The sequence below is a fragment of the Maniola hyperantus genome, chromosome 16 (assembly GCF_902806685.2).
Source record: "Maniola hyperantus chromosome 16, iAphHyp1.2, whole genome shotgun sequence".
In the NCBI taxonomy this organism is placed as follows: domain Eukaryota; kingdom Metazoa; phylum Arthropoda; class Insecta; order Lepidoptera; family Nymphalidae; genus Maniola; species Maniola hyperantus.
The window spans coordinates 3013920-3026152 of record NC_048551.1 but is presented as its reverse complement, the minus strand read 5'-3'; the positions used below and the strand labels follow the sequence as shown (position 1 = coordinate 3026152).

Genomic DNA, 12233 nt, shown 5'->3' with positions numbered 1-12233 from the left:
TATTGCTAATATATTTAAACTGCGAAATGTAGCGCGTGTGTAAGCACTCAGGTGTGTCTACTAAAACGAGCGATTAAGAGCGTAACATGCGAAGGAAAAACGCTAGTCTGAAACCACCCTAAAGCGGGCAGCTGATCTCTATGGAATACATAACCAAAAGGCCGTGTCAGTATGTCACGCATTACGCACGTTTATTTACACCTCGTTTGGGGCTGCACTCTACAGTACCGCGCTTTTCACACTGATTTCGTTATTTATCATCATCATAATCAACCCATAGCTGTATTTTATACATTTTTTTGTGTTTTACCTACATTTCAAGGAAATTTCTAAATAATTTTAAATACATATCAAAAATTGCGAACCGGCAGGAATCGAACCCGCGTCTCCTGGGATCGTGCCCGACGCTCTGACCACTAAGCTACAGTCCGCTTACGACGATAACGATAATAGTGACGAAATTTTCGATATGTATGTTTACTCAGTACTGAAGCGACTATTTATGCCATCTAGTAGCGACATCTTTTTGCAGATATCGACCCATAGCTGGCTCACTACAGAGCACGCGGGTCTCCTTTCAGTATGACAAGGGTTTGGCCATAGTCCACCACGCTAGCAAAGTGCGGATTAGCACACTTCACACACCTTTGAGAACATTATGGAGAACTCTCAAGCATGCAGGTTTCCTCACGTTATTCATACGTTAACCAGAAAATATGTTGGGTTTTTTAATAACTCAATCAATCAGTCTATTTGCGTCCACTGCAAAGCCTTTCCCACAGCGCGTCACCATTCACCGTCCCCTTCTTCCTCAAACTTCCCGCCATCTTTTTAAGAGCGTTAGACAAGTGGGCTGGAGTTTTTTTAATTGCAAGATAGGCTTGCTCTTGATCACCATCATTGTTAATGAAAAACAATGATGAGGTATAGGTTGAAGCGCACTTTAAAAAAAAAAAAAAATTTTAAATTCAGATACAAGTTAGCCCTTGACTGCAATCTCACCTGATGGTAAGTGATGATATAGTATCTTCTAGGCACTTGCCTAGAAGATATCTATATTCTTATTAATTCTTACTTTGAAGGTATTTAGGGTATACGTTGCAGGAAACGTGGATGCTGGAAGGGCATTCCACACCTTTGCAGTTCGTATTAGAAACGTTGAATAAAAACGTTTCGTGAGAGTAGATTGTATAATATATCGATCATATCCAAAACTGCGCTTGCCGGTACGCGGGCTCCGCTCCAAAACATATCTTCGCCAAGATTCATTCCAATGTCTAAAGTCTTGCGTTTCGCTTGATTGCAAATTGCAATCACATATAAACAGTAATTGATGATTCATCACCCATATATTGCTTCACTGGTGATAATTCAAAATTTTATATAAAGCTCTTTCGATATTATTATTAGCTAATACAACGATTCGCGTTGATGCAATGCTCCAATCAAAAGTTTTGTAACAAAGATGCACACATAATAATTGGTCGCGTGCGTACCAGAGTGGTTCAAACATGCAGAAGATTTTATTCCGTAGTCTAAATATATAAAAGGAAAAGGTGACTGACTGACTGATCTATCAACGCACAGCTCAAACTACTGGCCGGATCGGTCTGAAATTTGCCATGCAGATAGCTATTATTACGTAGGCATCCGCTAAGAAAGGATTTTTGAAAATTCAAACCCCTAAGCGGGGTGAAATAGGGTTTGAAATTTGTGTAGTCCACGCGGACGAAGTCGCGAGCATAAGCTAGTCTAAATATATGAAAGGAAAAGGTGACTGACTGATCTATCAACACACAGCTCAAACTACTGGCCGGATCGGTCTGAAATTTGCCATGCAGATAGCTATTATGACGTAGGCATCCGCTAAGAAAGGATTTTTGTAAATTCAACCCCTAACGGGGTGAAATAGGGGTTCGATATTTGTGTAGTCAAGTTAGGATTAGAAGAGCTGGCTCATTTTTTGCGCTTCGGATCAGTCTGGCTGTCCAGCGCGGAAATGCAACCAGTATTCTTCGCACCATTCCATTGACATGATTGGTATAGTAATTAGATAAGGCTACCTTTATGTGTAATACTAGCTTATGCTCTGCGTGGACTACACAAATTTCGAACCCCTATTTCACCCCCTTGTGGGGGGTTTCAAAAAACCTTTCTTAGCGGATGCCTATGTACGTCATAGTGACTATCTGCATGCCAAATTTCAGTCCTATCCGTCCAGTAGTTTGAGCCGTGCGTTGATAGATCAGTCAATCAGTCAGTCAGTCACCTTTTCATTTTAAATATTTAGATTTTCAAAAGAAGTAAGGATCTCTTGTATGACATGTGATGTTAACATCAAGTTAACACGATTATCCGAAGCGCGATGATTTCGAGTTTAATTAAAATTATATAACACGTCTAAATGGAAAGTGAATAACCATTTGGGTTATGGGGACAAAAGTGACAAAATAACCTAGTTTTCGCCGAGTGTTATCATTTTCAACACACATAAACTGCATTCTCATACGTAGTACGCACGTCTTGGTCAAGATTAAGTAGGATTAAATTTTCTTAATTACTTATTTATTTAAATGTCAATGTAAAAGGTTATAATGAAACTGGTCAAGTACGAATGGATTTGCAGTTTGCACACCTAGGGTTCCGTAACCATTATACTAAATTATTGTGTACTTTTTATTTATTTTTAATTTGCATAGCAGATGCGCAAGAGTCGCCTTGATGCTAATCGAAGCTTTAATGGCAAAAATATGCCTTGACTCATGAGCATTAGGTGCATCGGTGTGTGTGCCCTATGCCCTTACTTTTTTTTTTATTATTCAGATACAAGTTAGAAGTAACAGGTCCTTTGTAAAGATCCTCGTCTTGATAACTTCTATGACCTATGATGACACTACATACCTTAGGTACTTGTCGTTTAGCTCAATTACGCAAAGCTTTAGGTATATAGCCGTATTGAAAAATCGAGATTTTGGATAGGGTCACTTATATTTTCAATGTACGATAGTAATGGTCATTGTAATGATGACTACACAAATTTAAAACCCCTATTTCACCCTCTTAGGGGTTAAATTTTCAAAAATCCTTTCTTAGCGGATGCCTACGTCATAATAGCTATCTGCATGCCAAATTTCAGCCCGATCCGTCCAGTAGTTTGAGGTGTGCGTTGGTAGATCAGTCTGTCGGTCAGTCACCTTTTCCTTTTATATGGGTATTGTGGTATTACTTTTATAATAAAATCCCGCAAACTATTTGGACTTACCTTTGCACAAGTTTAAAAATCTATAAAAAATATTGCTCCTGAAAAAAGGCATATTACCCAATTGAAGATTATCTAAATGATAAAGAGCGTGGATTTGACCTGCAGCTCGTTCCAGCAACGCACAATACTATTTATGACATGGCATATCTTGTACCTATATCAAATATTTGAAAAGAGCAACCGCCGAGTTTCTTGCTGGTTCTTTTTGGTAGGAAAGGCATTCCGAACCAGTGGTATATGCATCCGACTATTCGTAAGTACTTGTAAAAGTTTATACGAATAAAAAAGATTTTTTTTTTTTTTTTTTTTATACAGGATGTCCAAACACCCTGTATATTTAGATACGTAATACAACATGCAAGCTGTGTTTCCGCTATAGATTTTCTTTGCAAAAACTCTTTAAACGCTGATGTCATGCGGCAAGATATTACGAGTCTTTGTCGTGACTAAACTCAAAATCTGTATTATAAAATGTTTCAACCTCGTAACTTAAATGCAAAAAAGGCAAATTGCCCTAGCTGTCTCAACGGGGGAATGGACTAACGACATGTCGCCCGACAAGATGTTGTATGAAAAACAAAAAGTTTCTAAATCTTCTTTCGTTTCGTCCGGGCTGAGTTGATCTTGTCAACTAGAGTAGCATATATACTACTTAATTATAAATAATATCTGTCCCGGCTGTACTCAACGTGTCTAGTCGACGTTAGCCCGTTAGCTTAAACGACGTTAATTTAAACGCTATTTAAAACGCATAGCGACGTTAGTTTAAACGCTAAAATTATACTTAATATTTTTTATGATTGTTGAACTCATTGGAGGCATCTTTGATCCATCATTCACCTAAAAAGTTACACATGTAATTATCTATTTGGTGACAGCCGATCCTACTAATATTATAAACTAGCTTATGCTCGCGACTTCGTCCGCGTAGATTACATAATTTTCAAACCCCTAGTTCACCCCTTAGGGATTGAATTTTCAAAAATCCTTTCTTAGCGGATGCCTACGTACGATCGGTCCAGAGATTGAGCTGTGCGTTGATAGATCAGTCCAATCAGTCAATCAGTCAGTCAGTCACCTTACCTTTTATAGAGTGCGTTTGTTTGTTTGTCACTTCAATTACGCCGAAACGAGACCAACATACTGAACATGATTTTTTTGCATAAATATTGTAGAGTGAGATAAGCTACTTTTAATCCCGGGAAATCAAAAAGTTCCCACAGCATTTTTAAAAATTCTAAATCCATGCGGACGCAGACGCAAGCATTATTTAGTACCTACTTATTTAGCTATGACAGATCAAATAAACGTACCTACATACCACGTAAAACATACAAAAGCTTCTCTTGCGTTACGAGTAGCTATTAGTTTCAATTCTCAGTAGCAGCCTGGAGTTGGGTAGTTGACGATGTTGCACCCTCATGCCTCGAAGAGCACATTGCCTGATCTCTCTCCGGTCGTATCGGATGGCCGTCCCACAGACTATGAGAAAGAGGGAATAGAAAGTTCACTTGTGTTACGCACGCACTTGTGTACTAGGTATAATATCACAGTCTTTGACTAGTCTCCGTTGAATATCCGTTGCGGCTGAAATTCGGTCAGGAAAACATATGAGTATAGTTCGTACAACATGAGAACTCACTCGCCATGTGTCAACTGTCATGTCCAAAATACGATTCAGCTTTTTCTTCTAATTTTGCTCTATAGTTACGATTCACCTTTATAATGAAGATTAAAATCGTACTTATGACATGCCAGTTACTTAAAGTTAAATTGGCGAGTGAGAGCTTAAAATTTATGCATTATACGTTCCTAGTATCAAGCCTTGAAACAAAAGTCCCTAGTGTGGTCTTACGTTAACAATACGTTGCCAAAATTATCCTCAACCACGTCACGACTTTCACTAGATGTTATAATAATGTTTTTTTTGCAGGTCTGCTCGAGAACGGTGCATTCTTAAGACAGTCAGTGTTAGTGAAGTGAGTGTTACAGTGGATGTGGTCATAACAGTGAATTGTGCAGTGTTGCCAGCTTTATTGCGATTTCCTTTTCATCATGGTAAATGCCGGACTTCCGGACCGTCTTTTTATTTCGTCTCTTTATCGCGTCCGAACAAATAAATAAAACCGGTCATAAATAAAACCGGTCAAGTGCGAGTCGGATTCGCAAACTAAGAGTTCCGTACCATCGTACAAGAAAATAACACTTATTTATTTTTTATTTTCATGGCGACCATTTTCAAACTTTTATTTTTAGTTGTTATAACGGTAATAGAAAATTACACATTTTGTGAAACTTTTAACTCTACCTATTACGGTTTATGAGATACAGCCCGCTGACAGACGGACAGGTGGACGGACGGATGGATGGACGGACTGTACAGTACGCGGCAGAAAATAATGTACCTACACAATAGCTCAAGAAATCTGCTATCTCCTTCTAAAGGTCGATGCACATTATTTTCTGCCGAGTACTGTAATAGTGTTCCGTTGGCACCCTTCGGGCACGGAACCCTAAAAACTCGGTCAAGTGCGAGACGCACTCACACACGGCTTCTGTTACGCTACGCTACAACTTCCGATAAACTACGGATGTCGTCATTTCCGTGGCCCTATCGCGGTTGTTTGACAGCTACAATGTCACGATCGCAATCATCTCTGATTGGTTAATGCTCGCTCAATATTGGCCACAATGCATTGTTGTAACAAGAATCGCACAAATTCAATCAATCAGAACAATTAAGCCCTACTGATTTGATCATGTACATAAAATCCTCTTCCAATGTACCTAACCAAAACTATTGTTATACCTTGGCCGATTAGGTGCAATTTCAAATCTGTATTAAACTCACACGAATTGATAATTCTCTTCATCATTCATCTTATGTGATAATATATAATCTTATGACGAATGACATAACAGTACATACCATCAAAACGAGTTGCATTACGTATGCGGAAACGTACATATTACTAACGGCTAACGGTCAATATAACTATTGGACATTACACTTTATGGCGATATGCGTCTTAAAAGCGGCGTTGAGACACATTTCGGATGTTTAAAGAATCACGTTTTAAACAAATTATTTATTATTTAATATTTTAAAAATTGAAGATATTTATTTATTTTATTTATATATTTATAAAGAACATTAGTCACGTTTATCATGCTGACTAATATTCCCCTTCCCCTCCAATTAAGCGTAAAGCTTGGGCAAGGAGTAGGTACGACGATCGTGCAACGGGTAGGGTTTGAACCAGTGGCCTTTCGCTTTTCAGTCCGCCCTTTAACCGTTGAGCTATCGAGGCTATTCTTTAGGTAATTACGAGAGCCAAAACACGATTGGCACAATTTGGTTACATACAAAAAAATCGCGCAGTTTCCCCAGAATACGCATTTTTTACACGACCATTAGGAGAAAAACCAGTTTTATTCGATTGATATAAGACCAATTTCAATAAAATTTCGTAATTACGTTCAAAGTTTAATACACTAAGAGATTACGGTATTATTTTATGGTGACAAAGCACCTAGAATTTTAAATATAAATATATATAAAAAGCGTGAAACGCGCTCGGCCGGCCCAGGCTACCGTTCCCGGTCGCCCGCAACGCGTCAGAACATCCGTATACAACTTTTCGCCTTAAGGAAATTATAGTTTAGAATATTTTCCTATAAATATGTTGGGAGACTTTGGACTAGGTAGCCTTAAAGCTTTAAGGAGCGTACTAATGTCTTCATTAAAATATTTTGGCAAGCAAGTAATGAACTAAGAATTTCTGGTCAAAATCTAACCACCGCCTCGACCGTCCTGCTATGAGGTGCGGCAAGCAGCGGAAACAAAGGTAAACGGTCACTTTAGTATGGAAACCATACCTAAGACCATCGACCTTTAGAATGAGATTTTAGCTTTGTAGAGCGTTCTCTCTGACACTCATACCTATGTGACGTTTTGTCAGTCTCAGTGGCAGAGACAACGCTCTACATAACCGCTATCTCTTTCTCAAGGCCGATGTACAAAATTTTCTGCCGCGTACCTACTACACTTACTATTCACTAAGTCAACCTCTACCCCCAAAAAAGTTTGTACCTAGGATAGCATCAGATTGAACTAGAGTGAGGGAACTCTCGGTTTGATCCGGAATCGACGATAATATTATGTCAATTAGGCTACGGACTATGGTGACGAAAAATAGGGCTACTTTAGGGCTACCTGCGCAAGCGCGGATCCACCGTTGTGCGCACGATGGGCATGCCCACAATCCTAATTAATACACAGTGACGTAACAATAGTGCTCGTTTTATCAAATTACGAATACCTAGTTTTGATTTCGGGGGTTGCCGAACAAGTACTTAACTACAAAGTCTCGATCACCGCCGCAAGGTCCCCGGCGTATCAGTGTTTTATAGGATATATTTCGGAGAGTGTGCTCAGGACCTTTTCGATCTTGTCCCCCCTTCACCATTTTACCACCGAACCGCAAGACGTCGGGCGAGTTTCCATCCTTATGTCGTCGACATTCCATCTACACGCACGAAACGTTTTACGTCATCATTCCTCATACGTATGGCTAAGGTTTGGAATACTCTTCCGCGATTGTGTTTCCTTCCAATTACAACCAGGGTATCTTTAAAACAAGAGTGAATAGGCATCTTCTAGGTAAACGCGTCCCATCTTAGGCCACATCATCACTTCCCATCAGGTGTGATTGTGGTCAAGCGTATACCTATAATGAATAAAAAAAAAATATGCCCCTCCCAAATTGTCAAAGTTCCTTTATTTTGTTACTGAGTCACCTGTTCATGAAACTAACTTTATAGGTATTAGGGCGTTTTGGCAAAGAATAGATAGGAGTTTTGCTTACTTCCAAGATCTAGATTAAAGATAAAGAATAGATATGAATTAATACTTTATAGCTCTTAAGATATTTTAATGTAGCTAAATAACTTTATTTAATTATAGAAATTGAGCAAAAAGATTCTATTTTGTTACCTACTTGGTTTGTTCATAGTTTTTGCTCTAAAAACTTTTCGAAACCGTGCGGAAATTGTAGAACACAATAATTTGATTTTACATGAGTAGCAAAGTAACTTTTTCGGTTTATTTTTATTTTTAGACTAGACAGTCAAATTTAATGACTAATAAAGTAGCAGACCATTAACTAAGTAGGTATGACCTAGTAGAATTAATTTAGAATATTTTCTCAACGCGGGTTACAAATTACACTGCCGGTTTTACGACGGTTGCAAAATGCCGACGGCCTTCAAATCGATTAAAGAAATTTATATAATTAGGTATTAGACGGGTCAATAAACCATGATATTATTAAAAAAAACCAACAAAAGGTCTGTAAACGGTTTCTAGCTGTTTTAGATGCATTTCAAAGATGACTAAGCTGAGTAAGCTCAAATAAATTATTATTGTATTCTTTGATCTTTCCGTCACTTGCTCCATCGAACGTAGTTTGGATCTTATTTAAATCCTAACCAATCAAACTCAATGGAATTTTGTAAATACATTCTAGGAACTAATGCAATGTATGTCTCTAATTTTCCAGATTTTCGTTAAAATATTCAGTTTCATAGTAAAAAAGTCTGCTAAAAACGAACTACCGAAAGTGGATTATTTTCAAGAAGGCCGATTTTAACTTTGAAAAATCGACAAAACTACTATAACTTTGGTATTTTTAGCGTAGAACAACATTTAAATTTCTAACTTACGGTTTATACAGTCAAAGAATTTTCATTTCAACCATTAAAGGTTCTGTGAGTGTGAGTTCGCGTACCTACAGTACCTACAGTATTCCGTGTGACCGATTTTTTTTTAAGTTCCGTTTAGAACTAAATACTTGCCAAGTGATATTGCATGAGAAGATATGTATTCATCTAAATATATAAAATGCAAGCAATAAGCATCAATACGGAATACCTGCAGTTAGGATTACAATTTCTTTGATCAACGCACAGCTCAAACTACTGGACGGATGGGGCTGAAGTTTGGGGAAAAAGGATTTTTGAAAATTTAACCCCTAAGGGGGTTGAAATTTGTGTAGTCCACGCTGACGAAGTCGCGAGCATAAGCTAGTATTTCATATATCTTCTCATTCTGTACTCAGACTTTGCGTATCCAGATTACAAATGATTAATTAAAAAGCTTAGTCATTTTACGTTCACGAAACAAAACATTCGTCACCTTGACCATCCAAACTGCAAGAAACTAATCACCCACTTCCTTATCATAGACGCTGTAATAGCTCATTAGTTGAAGACAATCGGATATCACAATGGGTGCTTGTTTTCTGTACATGGGCTGGATAGTTTGGGTGCTGCGTCGTTCCTAATCAGGTAATCAAACCGAGCAGTAGGAAAATTCTAGAGGATAAAATTGCTTGTTATTCTTTAGGATAAAATCTTGAAAATTTTGTTTTGCACTAGTGACAGTTAACATAAAGACCGGTCAAGGGCGAATCCGACTCGCACACGAAGGCTTCCGTATACTAATACGGTATTAAACAACTAGTCAAATCAGTAACTTTTTATCAAACGTCAAAACGCGCGCTTAGTATGCGAGATTCTATGAAATACCGGTGTGTGGACGTCACAATTATTTGACATACTTTTTCTAGTTTAATCGATAATTTAAAATGGTTATTACACTTAAAACCAACAAAGGACGTGGATTTTACGTATTTTGGAAGACTCTCTATTTAATAGTCACTGAGAAATAATTTATTTTTGATGTAGTCAAATACCCAATTGTACAAAAAATAACACTTTTTTTTAAATTTGCATTATGGCCTTTTTGAATTTGTCCTCCTATTCGAGGTTGGAGGTTCGATCCCGGGCTCGCACCACCTTTAACTTTTCGGAGCTATATGCGTTTTAAGAAATTAGATATCACTCGCTTAGGCAAACATCGTGAGGAAACCTGCATGCCCGAGAGTTCTTAATGTTCTCAAAGGTGTGTTCAGTCTGTACACAATCTACACTTGGCTAGCGTGGTGGACTATGGCCAAATCCTTCTTATACTGAGAGGATCCCGTGCTCTCATAGCCGTGCTCTGTAGTAGCTCGGCTATGGGTTGATTATGATACTAGCTGATGCCCACGACTTCGTCTGTGGTGGAAAGTGTGGAAAGACTGGGTACTAAAAATCCTTTGATTTTCCGGGATAAAAAGTAGCTTACGTCATTTTCCAGGTCTATAACTATATCCGTGTAAAAAATCATGTCGATCCGTTGCTCTGTTTCGACCTGATTGAAGGACAAACGAACAAACCAACAATCAAACACACTTTCGCATTTATAAAATGGGTAGTGACTGTAGTGGTAATATGGGTACTGAAAGGTAGTAAATAGTGGTCCATAGTGATATAGTGTAATTGTAGTAACCAGAACGCTAGCAAAAACTTAGCGTTATTGTTATACTACCTAAACACAATCCAATACCAATAACCATTTGCCTCATTTTGTAGTTAAAATAAACGGCGTGTAAAACTCGGGTCAATTAACTACGGGAAACCTACGACGCAGCATTGACACCGAGTGGCCTACTTACACAACGTTCGTTGACCTCTTGCGTCAGTCAGATGTTTTATTTGCAATATATCGTGAACTTTTACAAAATATAGGATTTTTTAAATATTTTTTCGCGTTTTTTTTTGTGGTTTCATATCAGTTATCATCAGTACTATCACCTGTCTTCGTTTTTGCTAGCGTTCTGGTTACACCCTGTATAAGTAAGTATAGATTATGCCATACATACAACTTTATTTACCAACGAAAGTGACCTAACCCAAATAAAACATCAACAGCAGGCGCCAGACGAAAAGGTGAATCATGTCCTTATGTCATTTATGTTTCAAGATTTTAATTATTGAATTCTTGTTTGGGAATTCCCCATATGAAAGAAAGTATTAAACTGGCTGCGATCAAGAGATGATATCGCGATTTTGAAATTAAAATATCACATATACAGATTTCATCCGAGTGGACTAAACAAACCCCTTTTTTACGCCTTTAGGGGTTGAATTTTCAAAAATCCTTTCTTAGCGGATATCTACGTCCTAATAGTTATATGCATGCCAAATTTCAGCCCGATCCGTCCAGTAATTTGAGCTGTGCGTTGTTAGATCAGTCAGTCAGTCATCTTTTCCTTTTATATATTTAGAAGAAAATTATGATGTAAGCTGCAATAGCCAAAAATGGTATTCAAGGAACCGGGGGTTGAATTCCGGTCGCGACCTCTGACTTGTCGGGCAATTAAATATATCACTTGCTTTAAGGGTGAAGGAAAATATCGTGAGGAAACCTGCATGCCTAAGAGTTTTCACGCCATGTTCTCAAAGGTTTGTGAACTCTATCAACCCGTAATTGGTAAGCGTGATGGGAGTCCAAACCCCTTTTCATTCTGAGAGGAGACTCGTGTTCCGAGTAGGCTTTAGGATAGGTAGGTAGCATAATTTTAATAATCCCTGTAAAATCTATGTTTAGAAGTTATAAACGAATACACAAACAAACTCTGATTGGAACTTTGTTTAAAATATTATAATAGAGATGCTGATATTATAATAATAGGTGTAAGCCAAGTTACAATTTTTTCAAGTACGTCATAGATAGGTTATGACTACTAATAATAAATATATTATTATATTATATTACTTATTTTTTATTCTTAATGATTAATGATGAATGGTATTTCTTAGTTAATTTTAGAAAGTTAAGTTAGAAAGTAACTGAATAGTCGGGGTTTCGTAACATAGAAAATATATATCTACTTAATGGACAAGAAAATATATATGTACATACTTTTCTACTGTTACAAACTAGAGTAGACTATTCAAAATTAAAAAGATTAATTCAAAAAGATCGTACCTAAGTACCTATGTACTTTAAATTATTGAAAGTAAAATAATATTTCATTTCTGACTTTGACTTTGACCATGTTTATTGCTTTAATAATATTTAGTT

The 12233-nt window shown here is 37.5% G+C and overlaps 1 protein-coding gene across 4 annotated transcripts in view; it reads left to right on the top strand.

The window, feature by feature from the left end:
* Positions 1 to 12233, top strand: part of Ugt50B3 (UDP-glycosyltransferase family 50 member B3) — a 48977-nt gene that overhangs the window by 13037 nt on the left and 23707 nt on the right. For 3 of the 4 annotated variants that reach the window (XM_069504008.1, XM_034976959.2, XM_034976960.2), the window contains exon 2: positions 5196 to 5320. The exons of the other annotated variant lie outside the window; for it this stretch is intronic. In XM_069504008.1, coding sequence (XP_069360109.1) covers positions 5318 to 5320 — 3 coding nt within the window. In that variant the 5' untranslated portion in view covers positions 5196 to 5317. The remainder of the gene's footprint in view (positions 1 to 5195; positions 5321 to 12233) is intronic. 4 annotated transcript variants of the gene reach the window in all.